The following is a 20441-nucleotide window of genomic DNA, read 5'->3' on the forward strand; positions in this document are numbered from 1 at the left end:
GAGAAAGAGAGATTCCCAATTTTTAACATCCTCTGCATAGAGGCATTTTATGGAAATTCAATGCCTGTGGGGAGTTGTGGCCAGACCAAGTAGATCTCATAATCCAAGAGCCCCCCCCCCCCCCCCCATTGGTATCTGCATGTACAGCATGAACATCAGCAGGGAAGGGGGCTTCATGTGCAGTGCTGTATGTCTGAGGACTGGGACTCCAGTACTGCGAGGTTCAAGTTTACTTCATCTACGTGTGCAAAGGTACTGGCCCTGCAGATGTTAATTCTGTAAAAAGTTGTGTGCGTGGCAGATGAATGAGCTGCTCCACACATGACATGGCAGGGGTACATGGTGCAGCACATCTCTTACGTGGGACTTGCCATTTTATATATAAAATGGTTCAGTAGTTTTTTTTCCCTTCCCTACAAACTTCATAGTAGTAATTCTTTAAGATTCATATCTGCCATGGGATTGGTATAAATATGATAGCTTTAAAGATAGACGTGCTCTGTATGGCTGTGAAGTTAAGATATGAAGATACAATCATGATCCTTACTCTCCACTAAAAAAAGAAATTGTGTGTGATTTTAAGTTCCCTTCCTACACTGAACTGTTTTGCATCTTGAAAAAAGGAAAATAGCCCTCCCTTTGGTAATGCACTGATGAATGTAAATGAGAATGTTACACTGCTCTGCAAACCTATGTAATAATTGAGTTCAGAACTGTGGTTCTGAAACCATTCCTTAAGACATGTGGCACAACTCATTTCCCATTTTTAAAGGAATTCTAATTATTGCAGTAGTCTTTTGTTTAACCTTAATTAGAAAACTGTCATGGGTAGTAAAGTGCAGGGGGAGATTAATTGGCAAAAGGATTTTACTAGCAACACTGGTGTTTTCTTGTTAGAATCATTACATTTAATTGCCAAGGGTAAGCTGGGAAAACAGAGGACAATGACACATCATTTTTTTTATTTTTTTTATTTTTTAGGGACGTTCCCATATTTCTTGTATGCCTGGAACAGTTCGCCGTTGGAACTATCCTTCTCCTTTGTGTATTGGTATGCATGCATAATCTAAACACGTATATTTTTAAGAATGACAGATGTGAAAAACCAACTAGTTTTATTTAACAAGTACAATGTGTCTCTGCTGGTGTCAAGCCCATATGGCTGGAAAATGTCCTGTTGGACTACTCAGTTGCCATCTATGAATCGTTGACCCTGATTTTCCCAGTTTAAAAGAATTGCTCCTTTTTACACTCAAACAAATGAGTCTGAACTTTCTCTGTCATGTGCATTCTTTTCATATGATTCATTTTCCTCTGTTGAGTTAAAGTGATTGGTAGAACTGGTGTATGTAGTAATGGCATGACCTGCAGAAGTCTTGATTTAAATCTCACTTTAGCCATAAACTCGCAAATTGGTCTTAGGCCTGAATGTTCACAGTGGAGTATTATGAATACTAGGCTTTGTTATTATCAACAGAGACTGAACTCAACCCTTCTGGTATCAGGAAGCATCTTCTCCTTATAGAAGGATTGTTTCTAACCCAGTGGAACAGCCAGTGGGTAAACGTGGCCTCAAATCTAAGATTTTTCTTCTTGCTTGATTAGATTTTTCAGGGTCTTTTCAATACCATCAGCTATTTGTATGTTTGCTTGTTTGTTTGGTGCTGCAGCCTTTGTCTTCCTCATTAACTGTATAACTGTAATCCAACCGCTAATACATTATGCTGTTGTCCTTACATTGCCCTGTAAGTGTTTATGAACAACTTTAAGGAACAACAGTGGTACATTTTATCCTTTATCATGGTTCTTTGGGTTCAAGGTAGAGAAATAATACCTTACTCATATTGAATATTCCTCTGAGTTGCTTCTCATCTCCAAGTTGAATGTTGTTGCATTAGTAATTCATTCAGATTAGCGCTACTAGGTCTCTAGGATTCTACCACTTGTAGTAGAACTTTGGTGGAAAGGTGGGATGTCGATCAAATAAACATATAAAGACCAGGTTTGAATTCAGAAGCAGCCCATCTGTCCCCAGCCCGCTCCACCAAAGGGATTGATGGTGGATATCCTGCCCATTCTCCTGAAAGCCTCTATGGACATTTGGGGGACATTCCTGAGTTGGATCCTCTAAGACACAGGGAGGGGGATCTGGAAATCAGACAGAGATGCCTTTTGGTGAGTGGCAGCTCTTGTTCATCAAGGGTGCCATTGCCTAGTTTTCAGAAATTCATTTTCCTCCCAGGCAGCCGGTACCATGGCTTAGCCTATTCGGGGGGACTTCTAAACTTTAGACAAGGTTTTTGAAAAGATTGAGAGACCTCCAGGAGGTGGGGGGGGGAGTCACTTATTGTCCTCCCTTCCATCAGCATCATTCATAACTAATGGGCTATTCTTTACTTAGGCTTGCAGGTTTATAGGTTTATAATATTATTCATAGGTAACATTGTATTAGTTATTTCATTGTAAGCTGTACACAGAGGGCATTTTCTGTAAAACTCTCATCTACCCATCGGCTTCTACTGCTACATGGATCTCTGTGTTTCCAGTCACTGTTTTATCAGGATAAACAAGGAGTTGTACACATCAATATACTGTAGATCAGCCATCTTTTAATGCCTTTTAGTATCCCTTTGTTCATACAATCCAAACCTTGGAAGATGAGTAAAGCAGGCTTCCCATTCATCTGCTGTGTATTTAGAAGACCAAGAGCAGCACTGTTTGGGGTAGGCGTGAACCGAATACTTCTGCACAGGATTTCTTCTGGCATTTTCTCTGAGGCATAAAAGTGAACTCCCCTGAACTAGGAGCAAGTGGACCTCCTAAAAATACTTAGGATGTGTATGTGTTTGGCACAGGGTGGCTGCTTGGAAATGGTGGTTATACAAGGTGACGGAGATGGATGGCTGTTTGGTTTTGTTTTTTACTGTTGAAAAAGGCTTTGCATCTATTCACAGTGGTGCAGGACTCTCTGCAACCTGTACATTTTTAGGTAAGTTTTCATTTCCCAATCCAGAATGGATTCCCCAGATGCATTTTGAGCCCTGAGATCAAGCTGGCAGGTTGCAGAGGACTTCATGCTGTTGCAGCCAATCACATTTTCTTGAATGCTGACTCCCACCCCGCAAACTCTGTTGTCTCATATCATTACAGCAGTAATCTTATGTAATCATACCAATAAAGGGCCCTTTACATATTCTATGTAGAAAACTCTTGAAAGAAAAGGCTTTCCAGTTTACTTCTTTGGAACAAACAGCCCTGCTTATGCAGAGAAGGACAGCAAGAATGGTGTGCATTTGTTAGTGTATATTATTTCAGTTACATGAATGCTGCATAAGGACTTCTTCATTATGTGCTGATGTTCAGTTTCCATTTTCTAGCAAAATGTGGTGGCACACTGACAAACATGGCCGGCGTGATCCTGAGCCCGGGTTTCCCAGGAAACTACCCTAGTAATCTAGGATGCACGTGGAAGATTGTATTACCTGTTGGATATGGTAAGAATCTGATTTGGTAAGAGTGATTCAAACCATCACTAGATCTCTCAATTTCCCCAGGATTCCAAAATCATTCATACTTTTTTTGCATGGGGGACGGGACTTTGTGGAAAGTCAGCGAATAAGTTTATAACATGTAATGACGTTTTTGGTTCTGTGCAATGTGCTTACATACACTTTTTAGTAGAAATTTGAAGGGACAGTTCTCCACCGGTCAGGCACATTACTCCACCGGCAGGAGCTTTCTATTTTTATTTTCTCAAAGTATGTCATATTGTACATGCTCAGTACTGAGTTCAGGAAAGGGTAGGACTGATCTGAAAATTGGAAGAGGAATGTTACCTTTAGCAAGATTGCTCATCCTCATTCTGAGCAGCTTGCATTGGTATCATGGTATGAAATAAAGTGACATCTAATTTAATTACATCTGCCATTTTTACTCCTGTAAGGAGAGGGCATGCCAATCACTTTGCATTTCTTGCCCTCTCCACACATCTCCATTTCCTATGTGTTTATGGGTGATGTATGCATTATTCATCAAGGATAAATAATTAGGTTAAAATTTTATATCACAAACGTGATTGAAAACTGCCAAGCAAGTACTACCCAAATAATTTCATTGATACCTTTAACTTGTTTACAGCTATCTTGGATTTATTATCAGCTGTGACTTTAAGGAGAGTAGGATAAATAACAATTAGGATGAGGTGATGGTGATGGATAAATGCTATATCAAGGGAAGCTAAAACTCTGGAATACAATAGGAAATGATTTATGGTTATAAATGCAATAGTGGATTGTGACATTTAGTTAATTAAAATGCCTGTTGTTAAACACTTAGCTAGATATTCATGTATTTTCTGTATTAGCAGCTTTCTTTCATTACATGGCTTTATGTAATATACTAAGTAAAGATAATATTCTATGCTAAGCTAATTAGTTAAGTTAATCAGTTTGGCTATAATAAATCCTGCTATAATGGCATGTTCTTAATAATTATGTTTGGGTGTTACTTTTTTTTAAATGCATTGCTTGTCTTTTTGGGATTTGTATAGAGTTTTGACACTAATTAGTCTGTAGATAATGGAAACATTACTTGCTATGGTTATAAAGTAATCTGTGTTGCAAGATGGATTTCTGTAGTTCTATATTACAGAAGCCCTTGTCTATTGATAGTGATAGGGGATCCAACTAGCAAAACATGCACAATTAGAGTCTTGTTTCCATTTAATGAGTGCCATGCTGTTTTCTATAGTGTGGGCTTTCTCACACTGCTCCTAATCTCTGCACCTCCAGGAAAATCCATCCTGGTGTTTGAAGGACTATCTGGAATAGCCTGGTGTGTGGCACAGTTGGCTACATAAGGCCAGGGCAGGACCTTCCCTTGAGTTTGCAGGTTCTTCTCCCATGTTCAGAGTCCTCCTGTGGTAAAAAGAATAATGTGTACCAACCCTAAACATTTGGATTGGATACCGACATACATGAAGTGGGTTGCAGAAGGTGGCTCTCCCGTCCCTCCTCACAGTAGCAGATGAAGATGCAAACTATTTAGAACTGCAGGTGTAACTTGAATCATGAACACAAACCAACACCTGATTAAATCAATTTTCTTCATTTTGTATGTGATTGTATCAGTTTCCTCCAATTGATTGTACCAATTTCCTCCAGGCAGGAAGCACATTTCTGAATATTTAAGTATGGTTTTATAGTTGTCATTCAAATGACCTTGACTGCCAGATAGAATTCCTGTGTGTTAAAAAGGAGGCACAATACAGCTATTTTGCGATTTTAAAACTTAATTAATATCCTGTTGAGATAACATCTTGCCATATATATCACCCTTAAATAATAAGTAACTTTATTTTAACAATACTGTCCACAATCTATTTCTAGTAATGGAATCAGTAGGGGCCTAGAGTACTCCTACATGTAGTACTTTTATCAGTTATTCCACTCAAATACTGCTATTACTACCATTTTAGCTTTATCATCCCAAATTCATAGGCAGGGTGGGGCATGACCCAGCAATCAACTTAGAATAGTTGGTGGAAGAGGTTGCTGTAAGACACAAAGCACCCAGTTGCAATCTTCCGCCAGCCATAGACTTGTCCATGACCCGAGACTAGCTCTGCCTTCTACAGTCCCCACTGCCTTCCACTGTAATATGGGGATAATAACACCAGCTTACATTACAAGAGTGCTTAAGGATTATTGAGACAATGCATGTCTCATGAACAAACCCTTTGATCAGTATGCATGTCCGTGCTCACATGTATCTCTGATAGTACCAGTTTTGCATAAAATGCTAACCAGCTAATAGGTTTTCAATACTTGTTTATGTATTCTTGTGCTATGTAAATATGTACAGGTTAACATACAGCTAAAAAGCTATTTATAAAGGATAATTAAAATTGTCCTCTTTTGCTTGCCTTTGATTTCCATGTCTCTGTGTTTGATTTCTTTTAACGATAGTATATATAGAGTTTTCAGCTAATTAGTTTTCAACACTGTGGTATAAAATTCAGATGTGGTGGGATGCTGCTTTATCTGTTTACTTCATTAAATGTATGTTAAAAGGTACTAATATACGGTAAAAGTTCATATATAACTTTTTGAATTATTTTTATTGTTATATATAGGGGCCCATATACACTTTTTGAACTTCTCAACTGAAGCTAACCATGACTTCCTTGAAATTCAGAATGGCCCCTATCACACCAGTTCTATGATTGGCCAGTTTAGTGGAACAGACCTCCCACCATCTCTGTTAAGCACCACACATGAAACTCTCATCCACTTTTATAGTGATCACTCAGAAAACAGGCAAGGATTTAAACTTGCATATCAAGGTGAGCAATCAGTGCAAAATATTTAACCTAACCGCTTCAGTAATTGCCTTCTTTTGCATTGATCTTTTCCAGTGTATGATGGTCATTTGGTAAGGTAATTGATTGTTAAAAATAATATAAAATAGGAATTTGTTCTTATTCACTACTGATACTTTCCTCATTTTGTTTTGCAATTTTTATTTGTATTAAGGTCTAATGGAAATACTAAGCAAATAAAATTATGTGTGATAGAATAATATAAGAATTATCTAAAAGGCTTGATCTAGGATAACTTTGCAAATGCTTTATTTGTTACAATAGACATTTTATCTCTTATTATAAATTTCAAAATTTTCAGCACTAGAAATATTTTTCTATTGTGTGTTCATTTAATGTGCCCTGAGGGCCCAGTGAATTGGTGAGAAAGTAACTGCTTTTATAGTGCAATGCAATACATGTCCGCTCAGATGTGGAGATGAGTTAAATGGGACTTATCCCGAGGTAATTTTGTACAGGATTGCAGCTATAAGTTTTTGTACAGATTACAGCTATTGCTTGTGGCCAGTAGTTGTATGTAGGAGTAGATTACAGAGGATAAGGAGTACTACTGGGGATAGGTGGAAATAAATGCAACAAATATTGCTGCAAGCTTCATAGTCCCCCAGCCTGGAGCTTTATGGGTTCCCTGAGGCATTCACAAGCTGCTCTTTCATAGATGAATGTTATTCTTTCCATTGATGTGAATGGGTAGAATTGTCCACTCAGGACTACTCCATGGGCACACAGCAAGTCCTCTCTCAACATGGAAGCATTGGATAACTGATTATTGTTTTCTACTTTTCCTGAAAGATAATCATGTGTGAAACAAAGCCTTATGAATGAGGACAGCATCATGTTTCCTGAAACCTCATAATTCAATTTTACATGATGGTATGACAGGATACAAATTAGTATAGAATGTCAGTTGTTTCAGAATTAAATAAAAAGTCATTAGACACGCTCAGAATTCTATTTGAGTAGAACGTATTAAAGCACTGTTGATGAAAAAATATTCTGTTAGGGAAGTTGAAGCATACAATTGTATTTGATAGATGTATATGACTTTAAATGTATGTGAAGAAAATTGAATAAAAATTATTTGCCTTAGCTAGTTCATAAAAACCTTACAAATTGATGACTAATTCAGGGTGGGGTGGGAGCAAGCCATGGAATCATATTCATAAAGCAATCCTACTGGTGATGGTGGGGAAACCCAAATGTGGAGGAACTGCCAGAAGGAAGGGAGGAGAGACATTTTATTTCCTTTCTTTCTTTTTTTGATGAGTTTCCCCCCTGCTTAAATTGTTTCCTTCCTACTGATGCCAATGAATGTGAAATGAACTCCAGGGTAGCATAGTTCTTACCTCCAGCACATTCTGGCCCATTTTTCAGCATGTTGGCAGCATAGGAAACACCCCCATCCAATTGCTTTCTGTGGATGGATCCTTCCTCCCTTCAGAAGTGGATCCCATGGCTCACAGAACACCATCCCAACCAAGTGATTGCAGTCTTAATGAAACAACCAATTGCCCAATAGAAATTTCCCGTAGGAGCCCTGAGAAAACTCAGTTCAAATAACAATATAATTTTAACAGCAATGTAAAAATATAATACTGATTATATAGAATGCACACCATCGCTGATTATAATGAAACAAACCATATTAAAATAAAATCTTCCATAATGTGGAACAAGCTTCGATGAAATTAGCTCTTAACCTGTCCTAATCATAAAACAAACATCAGTTCTTTCATGTACATTTGTTCTTCACTGCAGTAGTAAAGCTAACAAACTGTTCATTTGTCAAAAAGGAGCAAAACCACTACTGTTAAATCTTCCTCTATGCATAAATCCCCAAAAGAAGATATATCTGGTAACAAATAGCAATTGTATTTCCTTTTAGGAATTTATGATAAAGAGGACTGAAGTGATTTTGTGGTGAGCCCTGGCGGAACAAACCATGGTCCTTGTTTCCCACAGTGGCCATCTGTTCCGCTGTCTCTGGGCAGCCCACAAGCAGGTCCTTCAGCAACTGGTGTCAGGTGACACATCCGCTCTGGACTTGCAGTTCCCATACAGCTATCATGATTATTAGTAGTGGACTTTCTCCCATGAATTTGTCTAACCCGCTTTTAAAGCCATCAAAGCAGGCAGCAATCATGACTTGGCACATGGATGAGGCATGCAGTTCAGCTGGTCTAGAGGATGCTAGGCTTCAATTAAGCTGTACTGCCAGACACCCCTATGGATGTCATGGGGGGAAAGCCTATTGGAGAGTCTTTATGGTGTGTCAAGGATAAAATTTATGCAGTTTATGCCATTTTATGCAGTCCTTTTGGCTCTTTAGGAAATGCAGCAGAATCGAGAGAAAAGCCTTCCATTGATTTATCTAATATGTGAATGGTTTGTATTGTGCTGCAAGAGCACATAGCATTGATTTGTAAGCAAGGTTGTGAATTTTCAGGCTCTGATCATGATTTATATATTATAGGCCTAATTAACAAGTCATGAAGCTATTCATAGATCATCTCTCTCTCTCTCTCTCTCTCTCTCTTTCTTTTTTTTAAATCACAGTAGTGATTTATAAGGCATATCATTCAACTGATTTATATACCATGTCTTCAGTTTCTCTGCCTTTACAGAGGTCAAAGCTGTGATTGAATCATGTGCCTGTCCTAATACAGCATTGCTGTGTGAAGGCTGAATAAACTGAAGATACCATTTTAGTAACAGAGAATGGGAGACATCAAGTTAATACATTCTTATTAGAAAAAAAGGGACAGGAACAAACCACAAGCTTGCAGTAATAGTCATAGATCAGATAACTGTTAAGCTTGTATGGATACATGTGGTATATTTGAGACTAACCATGTAAACAGAAGCATTTTATTCAAAAATGTCAGAGTCTTACAGTGAATTTATGAAATGCATTAAAATTGCTGTGTAGCTCAATAGCACCCAATAAGGTACTTCAAAATCTTGTCATAATATAGATCACTTCTATTTAATGTGAGAAATGATCTGAAAAGTACAGAATATGCCTCACCATGTAGAGAAGCTGTAGACTTTCCCAACAGGAAAAGCATGGTCTGATTACATGCCCAAAGTTTCTATCCCATGTGATTATGAGGAACAACAAATGTGTGTATGCGTGTGTGGTGTGAGAGAAGGCACTACATACTAACAAAGTGTTTTTATGTGGAATCAGAATATTTAGAAAGTCTAGCTGATTTTTTCAAGGAAAAATTCTGAAGAGATATTGCTTACAGAATCTGGACAGGAGTGAACCTCAGATCCCTCAGACTTTCCCTTGGAATTTATTGTGGCAAACTCTTTGCTTTTTCTCCACGGATTCTTACAAGACTCCAACCCAATTTTGGATCATTTTTAGTAGGAAGTTATGTGTTAGTTTATAGTTAATCTAAATGGATTTCACATACCTGTTGCACAGACACAAGACTAGTATTACAACACTAGAAGCATAAATGATCACTTCCTTTAATGTCATGCATTGAGAACCTAATGACACTTTCAATATTTGAACAGATGTCATATAGGTACAATTCTTGAACAGAGGCATACAGTGGTATTTGGTCTTCCTATGATGTAGTTTATTCATAAATGATATATCCACATCAATTTAGAAAGACAGATATAGAGAGATTATATATATGCATTCTCCTTTAACTTAATCATTTGAGATGCATCTCTAGGTATAAGTATTTCCAAATAAATCTTTGTACCATATGATATATTTTCCCCAGTCAGCCTTTCACCAGTTAACTGAATAGCTGGACCAGTCATAAAATTATTTATCAACTGCATCAGAACTAGCATAAATACCTGGAAGTGTGTGTGTTGGGTGGGGAAAACCAACAAAAAGAGATAATCTGTATCATTTTAAATTCTAGCAAGTTTTATTTAAAATGAATACTATTGTTCTGTCTGACACACATCAGAGATTGCAAACATAAATCAAATATCAATGAAGAAAGTGGTAATCCTTGTCTTGTACTCCTCCCAAATAAAAAAGAAAACTGGAAATAGCTAGTTAATTGTTACTCTAGTTCTAGAGGTTGAACATGAAACATTCATCGCTCATTTTAGAAAAAAATGAAAATCAAATTAACTTTGTCAAAGGCTTTTTTGGCATCCAAAGGAATAATAGCAGCCTAGTCTGTTCTATAAACATTTCAGGCTATAAACTAAACAGTTAATCCAAGATTATCAACCCCCAGCTATGTTTAATAATCCTACCACATCTTGTTGACCCAATCTTGCAATGTTGTTATCTATCAGACAAATAGATAACACACTGAGAGCCAGTGTGGTGTAGTGGTTAAGAGCCTGGGACTGGGACTCAGGCGATCTGGGTTCTAGTCCCCACTCAGCCATGAAGCCAACTGGGTGACTTTGGGCCAGTCACAGACTCTCAGCCCAACCTACCTCACAGGGTTGTTGTTGTGGGGATAAGATGGAGGAGGAGAATGATGTAAGCTGCCTTGAGCCCTTTGTAGGAAAAAGGCAGGATATAAATTGAAAAATAAATAAATAAATAAAATAGATATTTATTAAATATCTATCATATATCTATCTCTATATCATCTATAGCTATAAATTAATATTTTAATATCTACATTAAATAGGAACATGTTTGAATGGCAAAATAAGTATAATCCTTGCCACTTTTATCATGTATCATTTAATGATGAAGAAAGAGAGCCCAGTTCAAAAATACAATTTTAAAGTCACTTGGAAAGAAAATGGAAGTGTTTATGTGACTGAATTAGAAACCTATCTGGACCTGGCACTTTCCCTTGGTAACTGCTTTTACTCCATACTCAAAGGATGCATGACAAACTGCCATTGTAAATAATCTTTTCATGGAAGAATTGAAGCTTAATATGAGGTCAGAGGGAGGTATTTATATCTTGCTCCGAAGTTTCACTACGCATATCCAAATGAGAATAAAACTTTCAGAGTTGTACATTTATATCTGTAGAAAAGGCATTTAAGTATTTATGGTTGTAATATTGTTTAATATATATTAATATTTTGGCTTGTTATGTAAGCTGTCTTGAGATTTTATAGTAATCAGACATTATACAAAAAATTTAAAATAAATAAACAAACCAAATAATTCTCTTCTTTAAAGCTGAAATAATACCACATTTCTGCTGTTGTAGACAATATGTCCAAATCATGCCAGCATGTTCACCAATTTCCCTGTATGTCTCTTGCAAACAGGCTAAAGCAAATTCTATCTTTTTAAACTGCATTATTCAATCACAGTTAATGTTTTGCAGTTCCTCCTAAATTTGTGTATTTCCAGAAATGGTGAACTGGATTATAAGAGATGTCTTTTATATTGCCACAAAACAGTAAGAAAAGAATATGACCCTTTGTAAAAACTTTAGTGTTCTCCTACTCAATGGTACAAGAATCAGTAGTGCCCCATTATCTTCAAAAGTAGATAAGTAGTTAGAAATCTGTTTTTTAACATCTCATTATTAATAAGAGAAACTTTAAGGCACCAAAGATCTGGGGGCCTTGGCAGATCTGAAAAGTGCATCTCTGGCCAGACTGGGGCATACACTGGATTATCAGTGCAGCAATCTCACAGACTTCTATTTAATGTAGCAAAGACCTAGACTTAATAATAATAAAAACTCTTATCTCGAGCTGTTATGATGCACCAATGAAATAAAGATGCAATCTCTCCTGCCAGTATGCAACATTACTTGAGCATCATTCCAAGTATTTTCAACTGTATAAGCCCAATGTGTAAGTCGTACCAGTATTTGCCTTCAAGGAGCAGGCATAGTTCTATCCCACACCGAGTCTAAAATCTCATTCAAGTCCCTACACACAATCAGATCATCATAGGCAATATCAATAAATTTGCTGAAAACAATCACGAAGCATAATGGCAGAGTCATTGCTAGACCCTTACACATTCATCACAGCAATTCCTTTATCAATATATTGCCTTGCCAGGATCATAAAGTGGCCATAAGAATCTATAATCACCTGTTGAACTGAAAAAAGAGTAATGGATGAATTAACATCACAGCCCTTTTTAACCACCTCAAGCTATCAGTCACATACATCGCACCAACATAGACTTTTCTCAACAAATGTTGAACTACCTTTTTCAGTTGGGTTTCTTGAAAGAAAAAGTTCAATTCAGTATGTAGTAATTTGAACTCAGAAAGAACTCTCTTCTGCGCCTTCAAATTCCATGGCCCCTTGACTTTCCATGAAATCACACTGAACATAGAGAACATCTTGTTTACCCCTTCTCATGTACAGTTCTTACCAATTGCACAAAAAGTACCTACTATTAAATTAAACAACATCTAAATCATTAATATGATATTTTGGAGTCCAAAAATTTCAAAACAGTTCTGACTAATATATGTTGTATTGGTTACAATAGACATGGCATGCACATCACAGGAGATAAGAAAATACACTTTGCAAGAAGACAATATAATTTGATCCTTATCCAAATGCTACTTATCTTAAGTAGCAAACTAGGCAGCCCAGGTTTCTGCTACATTTGTGATAATCCTGTAATAAAGAGGCACTTCTTGAAGAATTTATAATCTTCTAGCAAAGCACAGTTTTAATTTATTCCCACAGTACATAACACTAGTGATATCTGTTTAGATCACTGGATGAAAAGAGTACATCAGTCCTGTCCAGACCTTCCTCTCCACGTGCCTGTAATGGCCCCACTGACCTCACATGCAAGCACTGCATCTGCAGAGTGGTATGTTGTGCTATGGAACACAGACTGCTCAGTTTACCAAATCACTGGGGAATGCAAGGAGTAGCCTGTCCTAAAGTGTGGAAAGTGGTGGGACAGGTCTGATGGGAACATGATTGTGTGGATGATGCACCCATGATTGTAGGCACATGCATCCTTGCTCTTCCTCTCATTGCAGTGGCAATCCCATGAAGGGGAGCACCAAGCAGAACTGTGAAGAGAGCAAGGGGAGGTGCCCTTGATCCAGCAGTATTGGTGGGGGGGGGGGGGGGACAAAAATTGGCTTGGCCCAAGCAACACCTCAGTCAAGTTTGCCGCCACCACCCCTTACATCCATTTCAGTCTGAGTTAGGGGAGCACCCCCACCCCAGCCTTGCAGAATACTCCTAGGGCCAGGGGACCCTCCAGTGTTGCAGGATATTCCGATGAAATAAGAGCCCAAAATGGCAATGTGTATCTCAGAGCTCTAGGCCTGAAATGTTAAACAGTAGCAATAATGAAGTATAGAACTCTCAATTTAGTACCAAGGCTTACTTGGAAGAAAGCACACACAATACTAGAGTTAAGATTTAAATATACTAAAGGGAAAGGATATAAAGGACATACAAAACCCAGAGCAGCACTTGGACACATTACTTCGCATAGGAAATAGCAAGTTACCTAAAGTTGTCTGTACAACCCTAAGTGCCATTCTTCAAATAGGACAGGGTCCAAACTGCCACACTGAGAGTGCAATGCTAAAAGCAAGATAGAGATGAGACAGGACAAAGTGGAAGGGCAGCCATGCCCCATCTCTTAGTTTGTACTCAAGAGCATTTGACCCATGTGAAAGGAGGCTCCTTGTCCAACGGCGGCCACGATGGAGAGTGTTCCAAGGCTCCCTGGGGATGGGGGAGCTGAATTGATTCTGCCCAATTACCAAGTGTTCTGCTCCACCTTTGAAGATCATGAGGACAGCACAAAATAATACATACCGGAAGTTTAACACGTGTGCAGACTCATCTTCATGAAAAGTAGTTTTTGCAGGTTAGAATAAAAAAGGAAAATGGATTGCTTGACAAAGGTTATTGATTAATTCATGTAGCCATATGTTGCACAAAGGGTTTGGTATCCACTAGTGCTAACATACACACACACACACATATTGGAATAAGTCCATTCAGGAATAGGATATCAAATGACAGGGGTATCTTGTATTGAAGGAAAGTGTCATATGAATCCATTGTAAAGTTATGAAATTGAGATAAGCTGTTTTAACTGTACTGTGTTTACTTTGCTCTCTTATTCTGTGTGTCTTACTGGTCTGAAATAAATTTATCAGGTTCCAGAAAACAAACTTCTCCTTCTGCTTCTTCTGGGAGTAGAACATTACGTTTCATGATTTTTTGCCTTTTTTTCCAGCATATGAATTACAAAACTGCCCAGATCCACCTCCTTTTTTCAATGGATATATAATCAATTCAGATTATAGTGTGGGCCAGTCAATATCTTTTGAATGCTATCCTGGATATGTATTGATTGGCCATTCCATTCTCACTTGCCACCATGGTATCAACAGGAACTGGAACCATCCTTTTCCAAAGTGTGAAGGTAACTATGACTCATGGTAACTTTGTTTGAAGTGTAAAATTTCCTCACTATCTTTAAAAGGGACAGATGAGGCAGCAGTTCTGTCAAACAAATTGCACTCCTTTGACTGATCAAAAACAGTTTGATTTGTAACTGTTCTCAACAAAGTATTGCTCTTTAAACCTGGAAAATAATTTGCCTTGAACCAAGCTTACCTACACATTGCACAGGGACTCGTGAAATTTCATTACCCTTTGGTTATGACTCTGATTTGCCCCATCTGAAGCTCTGAATGTGAATGAAAGCACATTTTTGGAGAACACCTCCCATGATTCTGAACTTGCATTTTTACACTGTATGGAAAAGTGTGCATTTTCCTGCACCCTTTCAAAAATGTGCAATGTTCCAATTCATATGGAAAGAAAAACAGATTGCATTAAAAATGGCAGTGAGGTAAACAAAATTTGAGATAGAACTCTGAGAATCTTAATGAATTTAAGCCTCATCAATTTTCTCACCACCTAATATCAAGCTCCATTGCACACCATAGGAGTATAATGTGGACAGACCCCTCCTGCTCTTTTCTGCCTATATACCTGTCATCCTGTAAATCCCCTTCTTTTCACTAAACACCTTATCCTTTGAAGATATAGATTTCCCTGGCCTGAGTTTATAGGATGTTCAGAAGATACCAATAGTGCTTTAGAAAACATAATTTTCAGTGCTAGTAGGAGTTTGGGTTGTTGCAATAGATGCTGGTGGGAGAGAAACCTCTTTCCGTCCACCAATCCACTGTATTTTAGGCAAGATGAAGAGAGAGGAGGTGACTTGGAGGGGCCTCTCAGGAGGAGGAGGGGATCATCAAAAATGGGGATGCTAGGGAGGATAGGAAGGGTTGCTTTCTTCTCCATCTTAGATTTTTAAACATTAGGGACCATAAACCTTCCCCATGCATTGAAGACATGCATTATGAGCTGCCATTGTTCATAGTCCAGGTGTGGTAGATGCCTTTTCTACCTACCATGATACTAAATGTGTTGAAGAATTACCATCTTTGAACTTCATAAATAGTGGGCTCTGAGGGCCAAAGTAGTGAAGAAAGAGGGAAATCCCAAATCAGCTTTGCTACATAGTTTTGCTTTTCGTGGAGAACAATCTGTCATTGGGCACTGGATGAGGGCAAGGTCAGGCAACACATGGCCCAGTGTGACTCTGGTGTGCTCATGCAGTGGGAAAAGATCAGGTTGAAAACAAGCTAAAATTGTCCCCCTATTTCTGATGGTGTGGGGCTGCCATAATTCACTGGCATGGGAAAGTAACCCACAGGAGGGATAGAAAGGATTTCCATGCACTTAAGCATGCCCACCCCTGGAGTAGGGTCAAATTGCTGTGCATTGAGTGTTTACAGGCGTTCTGCATACCAAAAATGTTTCTCAGTGACAAAACAGGCCTCTGAGTGTGAATCCCAGCCTGGCTGGAAAACTGCATGTGCGAATGTGTCTTAAGCACAGAGTGCCCCTTGCTCTTCCAACAGTCAGGGTGTTTATCCAGACTCTTTCAAGGCTCTCTTAGCTGCCTGGAAGACACTCCCTGCAAATAGCTGATTAGCAGGATTTTAGCAGTTTTCCAACAGCTCTAGAATCTATTAATTGCTTGCAATGATCATTTAAATATCTTTCATAGTTCATGATGTTGATTTGCCTGCCCTTTGTGCACCTGCATACATAAATTTAGAACTCTAAACTATGCTGCCTTATTTATATTTTAAATCTAGTTTAAAACTCAGCTGCTTACATTTCAGTCCTGTTACTCTGAATTACCTCAAATTACTTTGAAATTTCACACATTATACATAGAGAAAAAGAGTAAATTATTCTGTGTCTTGCCTAGAATTCAAATTAATTATACTGAAGTGCTATAATTAAAATAACTTCCTAACATCCATAAATGGATATTCTGGAAAAGAGCAAAGCAGCTAAAATGACCAATATCATCTCTCTTTGTCATGCAAAAAAGCCAGATGGGAACCTGCAAACTAAATTGCGTCATGACTAGATATAATAGTGGCTATATTAATTATTTGCAGTGTGCATTTTAAGTCTATGAATAGAATAATCCACAAGCTTCTTCCTCCAGTAAACCAATAGATTTCTTTTGTACATTAACATAAAATATTGTTTATTGATTTATAATACAAATGCACACATGCACACACACAATCAATCAATTTCCAGCATAAATTGTACAGTTTCATCATATCTTAGCCAGCCTTCATTCAAGTTTATAATATATCTTTTAAAAATTCTATTTCTCTATTTATTCTTTTGTCACCAGTATTGAATAAAGTAATCCCTTTGTACTAAGGAATCATTTGTATCTCTGTCCTCCCAAATTTTCTTATGCAGTGAATTCTACTGCATCTAGTAATACTTCATGCAAGTTATTATTTTTCCATTTTCTAAAAGATGTACTTCTTTCTCCATATTTTGCTATTTATATTGAACCCGAAACTAACATATAAGCAATATTACCCTTTTATTCTTCAGTTTTTCAACCTATCCAATAGTAAGACCAATGGATTTAAAGTTTCCAGGTAATTTATGCACAGCAATTTAATCCAAAAATATGTTACCTGAATCAAAACCTACTTTATACCTTTCCACGTCTACCACCTGTGTCTAAAATTCATACTGATTATGGAGTACCAGCTCCAAAATATATGCACTTGACATGAGAGACAGTTGAAACATGTTCCTTTTGCTCCAGGCCCATTCCATCTCTGGTTAGTCATGATTCTTTCCTGTTGTTTTCTGAGGTTAATAGTTCTTTTAAAAAAGAATGCATAATTTGATACATAGATTCAGAATACTGAATGTTTTGAGTGTGCATACTTCACTCAATATATTATATGTCTATACTGCCCAATAGCCAAAGCTCCCCAAGGTGGGGGTTGCAACCAAGGTACCATGCAAATAAAAAACTGTAGTTTTGTAGACCAAAACAAATATTTGTATATACATAAAGAACTGGGAGATACATTAGTGCTGCATTCAAAGAACTGCCTAAGCCAAAGGTCCACAAATCATTTAGCTCTTAGCAAATTGGTTGGAAGTGATAGACTGGGTAACTTCATCTCTGAATATGCAAGGATAAAGTTTTCAACTTATACTGGTGGCTTACTGGCTAAATGCAGCATAAGTGGCCTTTCAGACTGCCCTTTTCCCAAACACTCCTATAGCACTTAAGCTTGTGAAAAGGCATCTCATTAAGGCCATTGGAAGTCCACCCCCCATCCAGCTTATCAGTGAAATAGATGGAGCAATTTGGTGAAGGACACAGATAGTGAGTGTTAACCCTCTGCTCCCCCTGCACTGCATCAAGCACTTCATTGTGTGCTGTGGCCTCCTCCAAGTTTCCCAACTGCAGCAATTAAGCAATCCAATGTGAAGTCTTTTTCCAAGCCTAACTGCTGGTACTTTGTAATGTGTTTGCTTGTATAGTTTGTGTGTGTGTGTATAGGAGAGTAGAGTATGGGTTTGACCAGGCAAGTCATGGTCCCAAGCAAATAAGATGGTTCCTTACCTCTGTGTAGTAACAGCTATTGCGTTAAGCCAAACTTTCAGTATAAAATAATTATTTCAGTATTTGGCTTATCATTGCCTGTTATTTAGACTTTTTCTCTTCTTAATTTTAATCTGTTTTATGTTGTCTTTTCTTCTGTGTTTCTGTATTGTGTTAATGTTATATTAAAAACAGGATGTAGACATTGCTTTGTTGAGGACTTGGATTCTTATGTCTTAAACACAATACCAATTGCTATATGACCTGTCTTCCTGTTTCTTCTCCTTTTCAGCTCCTTGTGGCTATAACGTAACATCTCAGAATGGTACTGTGTATTCTCCAGGATTTCCAGATGAATACCCAAATTCAAAAGATTGCACATGGCTTATTACTGTGCCCCAGGGCCATGGGATCTATATCAATTTCACCTTACTCCAAACAGAACTAGTGAATGACTACATCGCAGTTTGGTATGTTAGCTGTTATTGCCATACAGGCTGGTATTTGTATTATCTGTACATTTTTCTCCAACTGCCTATAGTCACAGAGGTGGAAACAGTGCATAGAGTGAGCATGTATGTGCACATGATGTAGGTTTTGTTCACTAGTAAGTTCACAACCTCTGTGGCAAACCTGCTTTGAAATAGAGAAATTTCAGAAGCATCTTGTAAATACCAGGTTTCTAGCAGGAAACCAAGCTAGCATGTCAAGCTTTCTTTTGTCACTTTCTTTTTCCTTACCATATGAAATATGATATATAGTCTATTCATGCAAGAGGATGATATCATCTCGGACTTTGGTGCCATCACTATGAAGAAGGCACCCCTCTATATTTCTCGTTTCTGCCATAGTCCAGAGTGGCTCAGCTGCTGCTTAGAGTTCTGAGTGACGCTTAGAGGCAGTTTGGGCTGGACATGGCCTATTAAAGTTCAGTTTAATTTAGACAAGACCAAGTGTCAGTAAGACTGGTCACTTATATTGGATAAGGTAGGACTCCTCTTGAAAATGCAGGCTTGTTTGTGTGTTTTTTAGAATCTTTTTTGTTTCTTATATGCTCAGGTGGAAATTCTCCCAGATATTTTTGCTCGGCATAGAATTTTGCACCAATTACCCATATTTAAGGAAACTGCCTATCTGGGCTCAGTAACACATATGCTACTGCAGTTTGTTCACATCTTTGAAAGGTTGTCTTGAAATTGGGTCCAAAATAAGACAATTGAGAAGATTTTTGGAACTGTGTATTGGGAGCATGAAACAACTACACTGGCTTCCATTTGGTTTCTGAATCTTACTTTGAATCATGGCCTTTATAGCACAGAAGGACTATGTTTGAGTTTTTTGTTCGAGCGAGTCTGTTAATTAAGACTTCTACAGAGGCCTTGATGTTTGCCATAATGATCTTAAAATACACCAGGTTGGGACCAAAAAGAGGGCCTTTTCAGAAAGTGCCAAGGTGTTGTAACTTACTCCCTAGAAAAGACCCCCTCACTACCTCATTAAGGCTTTGTGCTGCATTGTAGAAACCTTTTACAAAAGCGTTTTACTTATCTGGAAGCAGAAGCTTTTACTGACCTGGGTCACAATTAACAAGGAACTACTATGGTGAATTTCACTGTGGGACATCTCACTTCAGTGGAATCTTCTATATGAATATTTGAGTAACAGCAGGGGCTTACCATAATTTGTTGTTACATGTGAACCAGGCCACAATGGCTTGTTAGGTTAATTAACAATCAACCTGCAAATGTAAATCTTTCCGAGCATTCTGGGTGGTTTGTCAACCACCCTAACAGCATACCTGTTCCTGGTTATGTAATTACAAGCTATGATTCACCCCAGCACTTGGTCAGATGTTCAAACTGTTAGCTACCACCAGTTTGAAAAACCATGCAGAAAAAAAAATCACCCATGGAGGTTTATCATTATGTTTCCTAGGTCAGCTTTTGACAGGATGCCCTTTTGATTTGAAGCACTTCAGCTGCAATATGGAATTAAAGCACCTTGAATTCAGTGGATATTACTTCTAGGCATATATATGCTGCTGCTTGTGGCGGGTTGGCTGGGCCAGCCAGTCAACCTCGGCAAGCGGCGCGAGAAAGTTTAAAGAAAGAAAAAAAGACTGCAGTCCAGAAATCAGTTACAAAGCATGCTCGGTTTAGTTGCAGGGGGAGAACAGCA

General features: G+C 38.1%; 1 protein-coding gene across 1 annotated transcript in view; it reads left to right on the forward strand.

The window, feature by feature from the left end:
* Positions 1 to 20441, forward strand: part of CSMD1 (CUB and Sushi multiple domains 1) — a 909441-nt gene that overhangs the window by 791073 nt on the left and 97927 nt on the right. Inside the window, exons 40-44 of the mRNA XM_044419148.1 lie at positions 982 to 1051; positions 3378 to 3494; positions 6134 to 6343; positions 14535 to 14723; positions 18556 to 18733. Of these exons, the coding sequence (XP_044275083.1) occupies positions 982 to 1051; positions 3378 to 3494; positions 6134 to 6343; positions 14535 to 14723; positions 18556 to 18733 (764 nt within the window). The remainder of the gene's footprint in view (positions 1 to 981; positions 1052 to 3377; positions 3495 to 6133; positions 6344 to 14534; positions 14724 to 18555; positions 18734 to 20441) is intronic.

Source organism: Varanus komodoensis, unplaced genomic scaffold (assembly GCF_004798865.1).
Source record: "Varanus komodoensis strain SLA01 unplaced genomic scaffold, ASM479886v1 scaffold10, whole genome shotgun sequence".
Taxonomy (NCBI): domain Eukaryota; kingdom Metazoa; phylum Chordata; class Lepidosauria; order Squamata; family Varanidae; genus Varanus; species Varanus komodoensis.